Source organism: Ictalurus punctatus, chromosome 18, assembly GCF_001660625.3.
Source record: "Ictalurus punctatus breed USDA103 chromosome 18, Coco_2.0, whole genome shotgun sequence".
Taxonomy (NCBI): Eukaryota; Metazoa; Chordata; class Actinopteri; order Siluriformes; family Ictaluridae; genus Ictalurus; species Ictalurus punctatus.
In genome coordinates, this window is record NC_030433.2 from 9,452,326 (window position 1) to 9,467,351 (window position 15,026).

The 15,026-nt window shown below is 43.3% G+C and overlaps 2 protein-coding genes across 6 annotated transcripts; one reads left to right on the plus strand and one right to left on the minus strand.

Moving 5' to 3' along the window:
• Positions 1–995: 995 nt before the first annotated feature.
• oatx (organic anion transporter X) lies at positions 996–9,770 on the minus strand. Of its 3 annotated transcripts, none has more exons than XM_017491885.3 (10): positions 8,869–9,770; positions 4,456–4,559; positions 4,220–4,374; positions 3,225–3,393; positions 2,986–3,109; positions 2,626–2,741; positions 2,124–2,338; positions 1,927–2,035; positions 1,369–1,571; positions 996–1,230 (listed from the first exon to the last, which is right to left on the minus strand). In XM_017491885.3, the coding sequence occupies exons 1-9, from the start codon at positions 9,268–9,270 to the stop codon at positions 1,412–1,414; spliced, it is 1,554 nt and encodes a 517-aa protein (XP_017347374.1). In that variant the 5' UTR covers positions 9,271–9,770; the 3' UTR covers positions 996–1,230; positions 1,369–1,411. The 3 variants fall into 3 exon arrangements, with proteins under 3 accessions (XP_017347374.1, XP_017347373.1, XP_053543612.1); XM_017491884.3 differs by having other exon boundaries at positions 1,369–1,575; positions 8,869–9,751; XM_053687637.1 differs by lacking the exon at positions 8,869–9,770 and adding an exon at positions 4,656–4,797 and having other exon boundaries at positions 1,369–1,575.
• A 2,616-nt stretch (positions 9,771–12,386) lies between these two features.
• LOC108278469 (microfibril associated protein 3) lies at positions 12,387–14,799 on the plus strand. 3 transcript variants are annotated; one of them, XM_017491866.3, is made up of 3 exons: positions 12,387–12,501; positions 12,643–12,869; positions 13,420–14,799. In XM_017491866.3, the coding sequence occupies exons 2-3, from the start codon at positions 12,644–12,646 to the stop codon at positions 13,977–13,979; spliced, it is 786 nt and encodes a 261-aa protein (XP_017347355.1). In that variant the 5' UTR covers positions 12,387–12,501; position 12,643; the 3' UTR covers positions 13,980–14,799. The 3 variants fall into 3 exon arrangements, with proteins under 3 accessions (XP_017347355.1, XP_053543846.1, XP_053543845.1); XM_053687871.1 differs by having other exon boundaries at positions 12,404–12,476; XM_053687870.1 differs by having other exon boundaries at positions 12,491–12,552.
• Positions 14,800–15,026: the final 227 nt, after the last annotated feature.

Genomic DNA, 15,026 nt, shown 5'->3' on the forward strand with positions numbered 1-15,026 from the left:
TCGTGCAAATGACAAGAGACAAATGGTATTTGAGACTGCAAACAGCATTAATATTGTACAGTACAGGTTTGTTTTGAGTTCAATACTACTGACTTTAAAAACATTCAATCTCCTGAGAGAATAAATCTGTTTTTAGTCAGACTTTAAATAGATTAAAAGTAAAATCATTCCCTGAGAATCTCATACAGAGGGATTTTCACCTTGTATTCCCGAGATCCACTCCAGATCTACACTGCTTCGGGGGTTTCCTCCGGGTACTCCAGTTTCCTGTCCCAGTTCAAAGACATGCGGTGAGTGGCATCTCTAAATTGTCCGTAGTGTGTGATTGTGTGTGTTTGTGTATGTGTTTGTGCGTGATTGTGCCCTGCATTGGATTGGCACCCCATCTCGGGTGTGACCCACCCCGTGCCCCGAGTCCCCTGGGATAGGCTCCATGCTCTCTGCACCCCTGTTCAGATAAGTGCTACAGAAAATGGATGGATGTATATACAGTACCTACACATATATATATCCAGTTGTAACAAGCTATTTGAATAATGACCAACATCTGTAGGTGGAATGACATCACTGCACCATCATTTTAATTAAGATTGGAAAACTCCTTCCTGACTGTCCACTGAAAAGCACTGGGAAGCAGTGAACAGGAGCAGTGAAGATCATTTCATCTGTGTGTAGGCTGTAAAAACTGAATGGAACAGCGGTCTTCACCCCTGCAGCACTACACTAAGGGGTTGGAGAAGGAAGGTTGTGTTGTTGGAAGGTTCTAGGAGTTCCACAGGTTCTAAGAGTTTTAGTGTTATAATGTTTTTCCCATAACGGCACGTGGAAATGATCAAATCTTTTATTTACATTCCCAATACCTCAGTAAACAAATCCCAGTGTTTAAGACAATTCACAGATATAACAATGTGCGTTTTCGTAAAAATTGCCCGTGTGAACAAATTGAAATACCCATAATGCATTGCAGTGAGACAGGAAAGCAGAGCAGCAGTAACTGTGATTTTTCCATTCTTTTTATTTTCATCTCGTGTACACTACATGAAGGTTAAAGCCTGACACAGGATCTGTATGAACAAACGTTGAATAAACAGAGTGTGTTGAGAGTGTGTTTGAGAGCGTGGAGTCCACTCGATCGTTGCGCTTCACGTTCCTCTGCATGTCTGACCGAGTGTGTCAAGTGCCATGGCCTCGCGCTGCACCTGCTCCTGAAACCTGCTCAGTTTCTTCGACCTGAAAATGTCAACGCTACGTCATTAGAGCAGCTCACCGACCCCGAGAGTGGACACCAGATTATTTTATGCATCGTAACATCTTCGTATAACTTCTTTTTTTTGTGCACTCAGATTTCCGCTGATCATCTGTACTCACCATTTCTCCTCCACGTCTGTGATGGTATCGGGCAGTGGCACATTCAGAGTTTCAGGAAGCAGAAACGCAGTGACTCCGGCAATAATGGCTGCCGCTCCATAAACAATGCTGGGCAACGCAGGAAACACGTCATCAAGGATAAGAACCGCTGGAGCTGCCATGGAGCCGATACGAGCCATAGTGGAGGCAAAACCCATCCCAGTCTGCCTGCACACACACACACACACACACACACACACACACACACACAGTATAATCATTCATGTGGTGAATTTTTCTGTAAGGCGAAATGTGTTCATAGAACATTTATGGAAGGAGTCTCCAGTGTCAGCACTTTATAAGAGCTAAAGCTGTAATGAATGTTTACAGCTGCTAATTTTAATGTAACCGTAAATGGATAAAAAAAAATTATCTGCTATTGTTCAATACTGAATAACAATGGTAATTGTTGGTGGTGTAAAAGGAATAAAACAGTCAGGGACATGCTGTTAGAGGGAGATCATCAGTAACGGCTCCACACTTTGTGTATTATTAGGGAGTGTGTTGATGGAGTCTGACCTGATGACTGTAGGATAAAGTTCTCCAGTGAACAGGTACACACAGGTGAAGGACGCGGAGGTGAACCCTTTCCCCAGCACAGCCAGCATCGTCCTCAGGATCTGCATGTCTGTGTGTTGGAGAATTTGTTATTTTGTCTTGTTGCAAATGAATTTCTCTGTAAAGTGAAGAATAAACTCGCTCCACTCACGTCTCACCTTTAGGGATGAAGATGTTGATGAAGATGACGAAGGCCGATGCGAGCAGACACGTGCCCTGTGTTAAACGCCGACCTAAAAAGCTCAGCATGACCAGAGCCACCAGTTTAGCGGGAATATCTACTGCCCCGAATATTACCTGCATCAGGTAGATGTTCACGCCGAACTTCTGCAGGTCCATAGCCAGACCATAATACGCAAAACTGGTAGAGAACCTGGAGGACAGCAGAACAGTGAGATGCACAACAGGTGAGGATTTTTTAAATAAACTATTTCTTGTCTTTTAAATTTTTTTTATTTCAGATTGAAGTTTGAAACATTCCCATGGAAACACACAATGATGATGATGATGATGATGGAGAATTCAAATTCCAACAAGTCAGATCCTGATGTCATAATAATGCGTAAACAGACTCCGCCCTCCTTTGACTTGTTAATAGGGGCGGTGTGTTATGGAATTATTGAGAATAAAACATTGAGAATATTTTGTATGTTTTTGTACCAGACGGCTATGAGGCACAGGGAGATCCTCCTCATGACGGGAGTGCGCAGCAGGTCATACGCCGTGAACACCATCTTACTGGACTGAATTTCTTTCTGCATGTGTGACTGCAGCACCTACACACCCACACGCACACACACGCAGATCAGACCTGTTTTACACTCTAGTGTACAACCTAATCTCACTGCTACATTAGCTATTTATGTAGCATGTAAATTTTAGCTAGCTGTCAGTACATCAGTATTCAGGTCAGCAGAGTTGATGTTACTCTGCAGCTCGTAAACTCTGCCCCATGAACATGATATTAATGTGAAAAGAGTGTACAGGATTGTGTTCACACTGTGTAAACATCCTCCAGACCTCCAGCGTGATTTTCTCCACCACTTCATGTTTGCCATTGATCCTGGCCACACGGTGAAGCTGCTGCAGAGCTTCGCCCGAGCGACCGTTCAACACCAACCATCGTGCTGACTCCGAGAACCACCTGAACATCACATACACACCAACTTCAAATCAGCTGGAAACCCCATTCTGCAGCCTCAACACTGAAAACCTACAAAACTTGTCCTGTAGGTACAGCTTTCTGAACTTGGTCTCACCAGCTGTAGAGGAAAGTGATGAAAAAAGGGGAGCAGACGGCCAGGTGCAGTTTCCTCCAGTCCTTCAAGCTGTACGCTACTCCTGCCAGGATCATCTGACCAAAGGTGAAGAAAAAGGATGAGAGGGAACCCACCAGGGTGCGGGTCTTTGTGGGAATCCATTCCACCTCTACACACACACACACACACACACACACACACACACACACACACACACACACACAATGGGAATCTGTGAGAAATGACTGTTTATAATGCTTTGCGTTTTCAGATTATAGAAGATAAACCTTTCTGCAGATGTTTTCTCCTCAGAAGTCAAAAGCAAAGCAGTCAGGTTTGATACAAACTGATTTCTTTATAAATTGCTATTTTATCTTGCACTAAAGCTCTCTCTGCGCTACAGAGATGTAACCACGTTGTACACATTAGTGTGTCCCGATTCTGTTTATCTTACTAACGGAGACATCAGACCTCATCGTTAAGGTGGAACAGGACATAACAAAGTCCAAATATGAGGAAGATCAGAGAAAGATGGGTTTTTCGTTAAAAATAACTCCAAGGGTTTAGCCTTTGTGGGGTTTTTTTTGGAGTGTAAAATTCAATTCCCTTGATTTTTTTTTTCCCGAATCTGCTCTTGTAGAGTAGGAGGAGGTCAAGACTAAGACATGAGCACAGGTTCGGTGTCCCTGTCACACCCCAATCCTGAAATCTGAGCCTTCCAGCTGCACCACTGTCAGAGATGCCGTTATAGAAAATTAATCAACACCATGTGACCAATCACAAACCAGAACTCAGCAGCGCTGTGGAGTGAACCTGATGACCATTACTGTTATATAACTGAGCGACGTGAGGTCCAGCTGGAAAAGCAAACAACTGACATAAACCTCGGCTTCAGCTAATCTCACTGGTGGTGATGATGATGATAATGATGATAATGATAATGATGATGATGATGATGATGATGATGATGATGATGAAGAGTAAGCTTTACTCACTGAGTGAGACAGTGTTGAGGATAACCCCTGACACAGCCATGCCGGTGAAGAAGCGGAAGGTGCAGTAAGCCAGGTACGATGGAGAAAAAGCAGTGAAGGTCCCTAACACAGCCAATTGAAAATACGACCAGGTGAGTAACATCTTCCTCCCAAACCTTCAGGTGAAGAGGAACATGAGATAAGCATGAGAAGAACATGACAGGAACAGCGAGGAATTCACCTGAGACTTTACTCACCTGTCTGAAAGCCCTCCAAAAATAATGGCACCTGTGAGAACTCCACCCATGTAGATGGTTTGACTCATCTGTTTGAGTGGCCGGAGACGGCACACCAGATCCCACTGAGGGAAAACACACACACACACACATTTTCACTTTTTCACGTACCGTCAGATGCTGATGACGTTTTAAAGAGGATGCAAAAGAGGATTCTTCACCATGGCCAGACAAGAACCACACACACAGCTTGTGACCCTAAACTCAGAACTTCATTGTTTTCAGCTGCCAGCACTTAACGCTGATTATGTTCAGGATATATACTGCTCACTTCCCTGTACACCTCGCAAAGTATTATAGTAAAAATACATTAGATTAGTTCCTTTTAGATTTAGATTAGATTAGTTCCGCTAGTGTTTTCCGCTCCCAGTTCCAGTCATAGCTTTCATGTTTCGTGTTTTGACCCTGTTTTCTGTGACCGCGACTTCGATTCCTGCCTAACCCTGTATATGCCTGTTTGCTGATCGCCCGACCCACTGCCAGTTATGGATTTGTCCGCCTGCCTCTTCAGTAAAGCTCTTAACTGCAATTTATTCCGCCCCATTCCCGTTTCATGACAGAATACAGCTTCAAACATGGATGCAGCATCCCCGCAAACCATCCCCGCCTTGGATTCGATCCAGTTTCCACAGGAGACTTTCGCAGATCTCCCAGACTGGTTTGATGGGTTTTTTGGCTACCCTGACTATTTTCTGGTTGACTGCCTGACATATTTCTCGAGCCAAATTGACACCAAGCCCAGCGAGAGGCAATGGATAAGGTTCATGGTGTCCCGGTTTTTTGCCCCAACCCCCGCCAGTGGGAGCAGAGAAGTGGGGGCAAGAAGCTAGGTCTTCAGGAAGCATTTTTCTGCTCCCAGCAATGCTTCAAGAGCAGCTGGCGTAAACACAAACAACTACACAAGAAGGCCCTTACGGAACTACAAGCCAAGGTCAACGTAGCAACCTCTGCACCAGAGCTCGAACCTGAGACCATGAGGTGGTCTCACCTGCCGAGCTCCAGCCAGAGGTCAACATGGCGACCTCAGAGCTCCAGCTTGAGACCTATGAGGAGGTCTCGCATGCTGAGCTCCAGCCAGAGGTCAACGTGGCGACCTCCGAGCTCCAGCTTGAGACCCACGAGGTGGTCTCGCATGCTGAGCTCCAGCCAGAGGTCAACGTGGTGACCTCAGAGCTCCAGTTTCAGACCTATGAGGAGGTCTTGCATGCTGAGCTCCAGCCAGAGGTCAATGTGGCGACCTCAGAGCTTCAGCTTGAGACCCACAAGGAGGTCTCACACACTGAGCTCCAGCCACAGGTCAACATGGCGACCTCAGAGCTCCAGCCAGAAGTCAACATGGTGACCTCATCCCCAGAGTTTCAGGCTGAGACCCATGAGGAGGTCTCAGCACCAGGGCTCCAGCCAGAGGTCAACGTGATGACCTCAGAGCTCCAGACAGAGGTCAACATGGTGACCTGAGCCCCAGAGTTTCAGCCTGAGACCCATGAGGGGGTCTCAGCTCCAGAACTCCAGCATAAGGTCAAGTTCTGGCTAGAGGTCAAAGAGGTGACCTCCCAAGTCATGTTCATGTCCCAGGTCAAAGAGACGGCCAACCCAAGCTCTGCTCACTCCAAGTTCCTGTCCCAGGTCAAAGAGATGGCCTCCCAAGACACGTTAGTGTCCCAGGTCGAAGAAACGGCCAACCCAAGCTATGCGCATGTCAAGTTCCTATCCCAGGTCGAAGAGACAGCCTCTCATGCTAAGTTCCTGTTTGAGCTTGAAGAGATGGCCTCTCAAGTCATGTTCATGTCCCAGGTCGAAGACACGGCCAACCCAAACTCTGCTCACGCCAAGTTCCTGTCCCAGGTCAAAGAGACAGCCTCCCAAGACACATTACTGTCCCAGGTCGAAGAGATGGCCAACCCAAGCTCTGCTCACACCAAGTTCCTGACTCAGGTAGATGCCAAAGTCATTAACAACCAGGTTCTGCTCATGCCTGAATCTGAGGTCACGAACAACCAAGCTCTGACCACACTGGAGTCTGCTGATACAGACAAGCAGGTTCTGCTCACGCTTGACACCGACGTCATGAACAACCAAGCTCTGATCACACCGGAGTCGGCTGACACGGATAACCAAGTTCCTCTCACAATCGAGTCTGTTGACATGGACGACCAAGTTCCCCTCATGACCGAGTCTGCTGACACAGACGACCAAGTTCCCCTCATGACCGAGTCTGTTGAAATGGACGGCCATGTTCCGCTCACGACTGAGTCTGTTGAAACGGATAACCAAGTTCCCCTCACGACCGAGTCTGTTGACATGGACGACCAAGTTCCGCTCACGTTCGTGTCCGTTGACATGGACAACCACGTTCTGCTCACGCCTGAGTCTGTTAACACAGTCAACCAAGTTCAGCCTGCAGAGTCGATGAAGGACAACGTTCCGCCTTCCTGCTCCGCTGAGGACATAATTCTACTTTCCTGGTCCGCTGAGGATGCTGGTCTGCTTTCCTGTTCTACTGAGGATGTCACTCTGCTTACCTGTTCCGCTGAGGACGCCGCTCTGCTTTTCTGTTCCGCTGAAGATGCCGCTCTGCTTTTCTGTTCTGCTGAGGATGTCACTCTGCTTACCTGTTCCGCTAAGGACATGGCTTTGCCTTCTTGCTCCGCGGAGGATGCCGCTCAGTCTCCTAGTTCTGCTGGGGACAATTTTGCCCACGGGGCCCGGACTGCAAATGGAGAGGAGTTGGGGGGGGTTATGTCACGATCTCCCCTTTAGACAGAGCTGCAGCCTGCCGTACGCTTTGAGTGCCGGAGGGCGCGCGCGTGCACAAATCAGGTGCTCGAGTGCTCAGCGAGCACACGCTCTTCGAATATTGACAGCTGTGACATTGTTTACTGTGGACACGTGCGTTTGTTTTGTTTCTGTTCTATTTCCTCCCTGTTCTGTAATTTTTTTTTCCTGACGTTGTGTCTTCATTGTTTTCAGCTGCCAGCACTTAACACTGATTATGTTCGGGATATATACCGCTCGCTTCCCTGTACACCTCGCAGAGTATTATAGTTAAAATATATTAGATTAGTTCCCTTTGTCCACGCTGGTGTTTTCCGCTCTCAGTTCCCAGTCATAGCTTCATGTTTCAGGTTTCGTGTTTTGACCCTGTTTTCTGTGACCGTGACATCGATTCCTGCCTAACCCTGTATGCCTGTTTGCCGATCGCCCTACCCACTGCCTGTTTTTGACTACGTATCTGGTTCAAGTTTTGGATGTTCTGCCTGCCTCTTCAATAAAGCTCTTAACTGCAATTGCTTGCACCTCCATTCCCGATTCATGACAATGAGGATGGGTTAGAGCCGTGTTTCTTCATGTATTGGGTGAGTGTTGATGCTGAGTAACAGGTGCAGACAGTCCGTGGATAACGGAACTCAGTAATGACGAGGCCAAAAGTTCTTCACAAGGTTAACGTGACAGAAAGAGAGGATGGGGTTACTGTAGGTTGTAATGCTTCTCTGTAATGTTGGTTAATTAATTAGTTTCTGCAAAAAAAATGGCAGTGAGGTGCTAAAGGCTGGAGTTAGTTAGATTTTTCTGGTGAGTCTACAATGCCATTTTGTTCATTATGAGAACCTTTTTCAGTCCCACAAAGAACTTATATGGTTCACTTTACCCTGTTAAGGGATACTTTAAAGAACCAATACACTGCTCTGAAGAGCCCATAATGAAGCATAAAGAACTTCTTTAATCTCCACAGAACCATACAGCTCAACTCAAGAAACCTTACTGTGAAAAATACTTCTTGACAAGAAGAAGAACCTATGGTGCTGTAAAGAACCACTGAAGAACCTTTAATTTTAAAAGTGTATGGTTAAGATAGATAGATAGATAGATAGATAGATAGATAGATAGATAGATATTTTTTTATTGCCATTGTTTTAAAAACAACGGAAAACAGTTTAGCAGCTCTAAAGGATTGGCAGGAGACACATAACAGGAAATGTAAATAACAATAAGATATCCACAATGAGGTGATCTTTACACAATAGTGCAAAATGAAGGTAATGTAAAGTTTTTTTGTTGTTTCTTTTTTGGTTAGTATAATGTCAGTGTTATATAAATGTCAGGAAACAAGCAGAGGTTTTATATTACAAAGGATACAGAAGAGCCAGAATTTAAAAAAAAAAAAAAAACATTACAGAATAATATGCTGGACATTATATTCCAAAAAAACAACAACCTTTACTCCTCACATGTTTCTATTGGTTGCGTTTGAACCCTTTAAATGTGTTGATGTACAGATTCTCAGTCCTCACGCTCAGAACTCCGCACAGTTCCTCAATAACAACCTGAGCGTGTAAAGGGTTAATGAGACGTCGAATCAACAAGATCACGTACCTCAGACACGATTGTGGAGATAAACTCAGTCCTCTTGTAAGTCCATCCATCCACGCAGCTCTCTGTCTCCATGTCAGTCAAATTCACATTCCCAGAGTGACTGTGGTTTCTTTCGACCAGGTGCCACTGGGGCTGAAGGTACCTGCTGCATTTTGAGAGCTGAGACTCTGCCTCTGGTATGAAGGCTCTCAGCAGAGAGATCTCGTCTTCCTCAGACATGGACAGGTTCAGGGCCGACGTCAGGTTGGGAATGGTGCAGTGATGTGCTGGGATTCCTGCCGTGAAGTTATTGAGTAAATTCTGACTGGCCATCAGGAGACCCGGGATGGACAGCAGCGTGATGTGGATCAGCTGAAAGCGTCCGAGTCCACCGATTTCATCTAGAAGATCTGCAAAACCCATGTTGGCGTCTCTTTCAGTCCTGATATGTCCCACGTCGTCGTCCTGTCCTTCTTAACACCTCGCAAAGTCTCGCACTCTGTGTTATGACATTGTTCAAACACAAATAAACTACGACCCCTGCAATGATTAATTTTTGGGGTTAATGGTTGTCAAAAAGGCCAGTCATGTCTCGCTCCCTGGAGAGGAACATCTGCTGTTTTTCTGAAATAAAATAAAACCACGCTGCAGCTGGTTCAGTGTCAAAATGCCAAACACAGAACATGCTCAATGAAACGTGTTAAAGAGTTAAAGTGTTACACTGTGTGAGATTCTGCAGTGTGGACGTTGCACTTTCAGTCTGTAATCTGTTCAAATCCGAGGCAGAGGAATTTCAGTAAAGAGCTTGTGCTCAACAGAAACTCAGTGACACCGTAATCCGGCCCTGAGGCACACCGTCTCTCTCACTCCTCTCTCACTCTTCTCTCACTCCTCTCTCATTCCTCTCTCACTGTCTCTCTCACTGGTCACTCACTCCACTCACACCGTCTCTCTCACTCCACTCACACTATCTCTCTCACGCCTCTCACATTCCTCTCACATTCCTCTCTCACTCCTCTCACATAGTCTCTCACTCCTCTCACATTCCTCTCACACTCCTCTCACACTCCTCTCACACACTCCTCTCACACTCCTCTCACACTCCTCTCACACACGTCTCTCTCACTCCTCTCTCACTCACTCCTCTCACAAACTCCTCTCTCACTCCTCTCACATTTCTCTCATATTTCTCTCACATTCCTCTCTCACATTCCTCTCAAACCTAAACATCGTTTCACTAAAATGACCTGATCTGTGTCTGCAGGAGAGGTTCATAAAAATCAAACATTAACAAAACAGTTCATCATGAGGTTATTTTTTTGTTTTCTTGTTTTACCTCTGATGCTAATCTATATGAAACTTTGCTCTCAGGTTCACAAAAGCTAAACACACACTTTACACCAGCTATTACACTTAGTCAATGACCTTTATATCACACAGCACTGTGTTCACACACACACACACACACACACACACACACACACACACACACACACACACACACACACACACACACACACACACAGATATGAAGAAAGCAGTGAGGCTGCAGGGTTTCATTCCAGCTAAATAGGAGACAAACTGATAGCTGGTTGGAGAGTAAGATGAACTGATTAAACGAGTATAATCAGATGAGGCTCCTGATCCCGATCAATAATAATAATAATAATAATAATAATAATAATAATAATAATAATAATACATTTTAAATAAAGGAAAGGAAATATAAACCACAATAATATTAAAAGAAAGAAGTAAAAGAAGAATGTGTGTTTATTAGAAACAGATCAGAAAGTAAAAAATTACAGAGAATGACATAAATGCATTGTTATTCTTCTTTACTATGAAGTGGAAACACCTGAACATTTACATTAATACAAACCCAGCAGTTAAACATGTATAATCAGTGAACACAATGACCAAACAGAAGAAATCCACAGAAACACAGCGATATTATTAATTAGGTTAGAATTTATTAGACTTCTTTACAGTACACATACAGTACACTGTGTAAGCTCAGTGAGAATTGTGTGTGTAAGAGTTTAAATAAAATCTTGCAGTGACTGAATACACTACAGATAAAAAATAAATCACCATAATCTGATTCCACATCAGAAATTATACAAATAAATACAAAATACAAAAATCAAAGTCATTTTTATTCCACTTGATAGCACAAAGAGAGAAATCATCATAAACACTGAGTAAAAGGCAGAAAACCACACACACACACACACACACACACACACACACACACCACGAAACCACACCAAATAGAAATGATGACATTATAATGATACCTGAAGTGAAATTCCCATTTTACATTTATAGCCTTTGGCAGACGCCCTTATCTTTATCTCATTTATACAACTGAGCATTTGATGGTTTTCACACTATCCATTGTTACCCAGATGAGGATGGGTTCCCTTCTGAGTCGGGTTCCTCTCAAGGTTTCTTCCTCTTAAAACATCTTAGGGAGTTTTTCCTTGCCACCGTCGCCACTCAGTGGCTTGCTCAGTTGGGATAAATTCACACCTTTAATATCTGTATACCATGTTGATATTTCTGTAAAGCTGCTTTGAGACAATGTCTATTGTAAAAAGCGCTATACAAATAAAAATTGAATTGAATTGAATTGCTGGTTAAGGGTCTTGCTCAAGGGCCCAGCAGTGGCAGCTTGGCAGTGCTGGGCTTTGAACTCACAACCTTCTGATCTTAATCGTGTATATTTCACTACTGTGTGTCAGGGTGTGTTGTTTAAGTTTGAACATCACTCCGTATTGTAAGAGGGGTTTTTTGTGTGCTTTTTTCTTCAAATTTAAGTAATAGCACCGTCTACACAAAAACTACATCTCCCATAATCCCTCACTCTGAATCCTAGCTTTAGTAGAATCCTAGTGTTAGTATGTTGCTAATCGCTTATTATCAAGGAGTATCTTGAGCGGCTGTAGCAGCCAGTGTGTGTCTTATAAATAATATAAAATGTGATATTTTTAAGTGGAAACACTTCTCTTTCTTCAGATAAAACAGAAAACTGTATCACTGAATTTAGGGATCTAACTAGCTCACGAGATAACTAGCAATCAAATTCGCAGGTAGCTAATCAACTAGCAAGGCGGTACATGCCGAATGCCCCGGATGAGGCTTCGTTATCTGATTTGTTGACGTGACTTCCGGGTTTCAGTTAATAAATAAACCGCTAAAAGAATTTTAAACACATTTGTGTGTAAAACTGTTTAAAGGGGGGGGGGGTATTATTATTATTATTATTATTATTATTATTATTATTATTATTATTATTATTATTATTATCTAAAATCATCTCTAAAATTCTATGCGTTTGAGCAGAACAGAACGAGAAGTCTTTTTAAAATTTTATAGAAATAAATTAAATTGAATCAAAGTTTTATAATCACAAGCTTTTTTTTCCTAACAAAATTCAGCACACTGTCTTTCCGCCACTCAAAATAAAACTTCAGTTTCACTTTCTAGCAGTATTTATAATGAATATAACATAAAAATGCATGATTTCCGGTAACCACGCCTCCTTTGTGGTGCGTGTGAATTGCGCGCGTGTGCCGCCGGACAGGTAAAACCGGACACACACCTGTACTGCCTCAAATCCGGAAGTGAGTGTGATTTTTTTCTCTTCAGGTAAACAACTATTCCACACTGATTTGTTTTGATTGAATCGGCTGTAATAATGTGTGTATTATTGAAATGCAGGTCTTTTTACATTCATTCTCTAGATTATTTGTTTCCATTTTCTTCACATTTGTGTTGTTTCTTTTTCAGAATGAAGCCGGTGTTGTTCCTCAGCATGTTCTGCGCCCTTGTGTGTGTCCGTGCAAGTGAAAGGATGTCGGTTGTGAGTGTGAAGGACCTCTCTGACCTGCCCTCTCTAGGGATCATCAGTGTGAAGGAGGGTGCGAGTGTAGTGATCAAATGTAATGCGAGTGAACTTCATGAGCACATCGCATGGTACGACTCTAAGGGACACGTCCTAAACGGAGAAGACTCGGGTGAGTCTTTAACCTTTTATAGTGTTCAGAGATGAGGGACAGAATTAATAGCTCAAGAGGAAAAACTTCTCATTTCATCAAGTGTGAGATGATGTAGGTTTATTTCACTGTAACTGAATTTCTTACAGGATTCACAAATGTATAGCTCAGATTCAAGTAAAAAACCTCATGCTTATGTTTCATATAAACTGATAAAGCAAAGTGTTGGATTAAAGTAAAACTGGGACAGACACAGGGACTAAACCAGAGACCAAGAAGGACACAGGGACTAAACCCAAGATAGTCGTGGGGACTAAACTCGAGATAGTCGTGGGGACTAAACCCGAGAAAGACACAGGGACTAACACAAGATAATCGTGGGTACTAAACCCGAGAAGGACACAGGGACTTGACCCGAGACAGAACCTGGGCTGTCGACTTCAATTTTTTGGTCCCGTCACCAGGGAAACCGGACACTAACAGGCCATATCTGTGAGGATAGTCACTGGTTTTGTGTACTGTGTAGATGTTTGTTACTTTAGTGATTAAACTCTGATGTTTTGCCATGTAGGAGGGGACCGGGTCACAGTGCATAAAGACTCACTGAACATCAGCAGTGTTTCCTTCGAGGATCGTGGCCGGTACACGTGCATCTCACTGAACTCAGAAAGCATCTCCAACTACACAGTGACGCTGAGAGTGAGCTACACCTACAGCGGATTGGGGTTTTACTACATCATCGTGTGCCTCGTCACCTTCACCATCACCATCATCCTCAACATGACCCGTCTGTGCATGATCAACACACACCTACGCAAAACCGAGCGCGCCATCAACGACTTCTTCCGCACTGATGGAGCAGAAAAACTGCAGAAAGCTCTGGAAGTTGCCAAGCGCATCCCCATCGTCACATCCATGAAAACCCTGGAGCTCGCAAAAGTCACACAGTTTAAAACTCTGGAGCTGGCCAAGCAGATGGAGGAGCTGGCGAGGAGCGTGCCTCTGCCTCCACTCATCCTAACCTGCACCACAGCTGTGGATGAAGCAGAGTGTATAGGTCCAGTAGCTATCGTTCATCAGGAGGAGGAACACAGTGAACAAGACGCCCTGAACGGAGACACGGAAAACTGATTGGAAAAAAAAGAGAGAGTCTGTGAACATATTCACAGCTATAATCTGCAGCAATAATGTCTCCTGCAGTCAGAGACTCGGGTTTTAAATGAAGAGCTCCTGAACGGTTCATTCTCATTATTCAGTATTTTTCTGTATTGTGTAATATGTATGAACTCAATTGAACTCAGCAGAATAAGTTAAACTCCCACTGTCATTTCCCAAACCATTTACACAAAGGTTCCAGTGGAAATATTATAGACGCACATTTTAAATGGATTAGAGTCTTAGATATTTATTTACAGACAGATTCAGAGTAAAAGTCGACTAATAGGGAGAGATATAGAAGTTCCTGGTGTAGTTCCAGATTTCACCAGCAGGTGGCAATAAACCCACACGTCGAGAGTCACAGTGTCCAACAACTACAGACATTTATTATTTTTATGTCTACTTTATATTACAGCTTTAAATGTTTGTTATATGTGCATTTTAATTATACTTTTAGAATGAGATTTGTCCCAATCAGGCAATTTAAGATAGTGACAGTCACTTTGCTGCTGCAATTTCTGAAAACATGGTCATAGTTACTATGTGTGTGAAGTGTGAGGAGAATGGAACAGGTGGAGGTGAACTTTAGTCTGAAGGTGTGTTTCTTTTCACTGTTTCATGATCGTTCAAAATGTAAAGAAGTACATTATAACTGACTAATAAATCATTTATTATCATAACTGGAACTGATTAAACACTGCTCAGTGTGAGGGAGTAGCCGATCAACACCAACACGCTATACATTAGACATATATATAATTTTAACACAATACACACACTATAACAAATCTATTATTCATTATTTAGACTAAAAATAATATTATTATTATTATTATTATTATTATTATTATTATTATTAAATTGTTTAGCTTAAAAGTAAAGAGGTAACCTGTTAACGCCTTCAGTCACAACTTCATGAGCAATACAATTTTCACCCACCCGAGGGGTCACAAAACCCATTTCAATTTGTTAATTTTGAATTTCAAACTCATATCTATGCATGTAAAACATTATAACTAC

Excerpts from the sequence above, each read along its gene's own strand:
- oatx (XM_017491884.3), bottom strand. The coding sequence starts at position 9,270 with ATGGGTTTTGCAGATCTTCTAGATGAAATCGGTGGACTCGGACGCTTT. Across the intron at positions 4,560-8,868 it reads TCTCCACAATCGTGTCTGAG|TGGGATCTGGTGTGCCGTCT; the intron begins GTACGTGATCTT and ends GTTTTCCCTCAG. Across the intron at positions 4,375-4,455 it reads TTTGGAGGGCTTTCAGACAG|GTTTGGGAGGAAGATGTTAC; the intron begins GTGAGTAAAGTC and ends CTTCACCTGAAG.
- LOC108278469 (XM_017491866.3), top strand. The coding sequence starts at position 12,644 with ATGAAGCCGGTGTTGTTCCTCAGCATGTTCTGCGCCCTTGTGTGTGTC. Across the intron at positions 12,870-13,419 it reads CCTAAACGGAGAAGACTCGG|GAGGGGACCGGGTCACAGTG; the intron begins GTGAGTCTTTAA and ends TTTGCCATGTAG.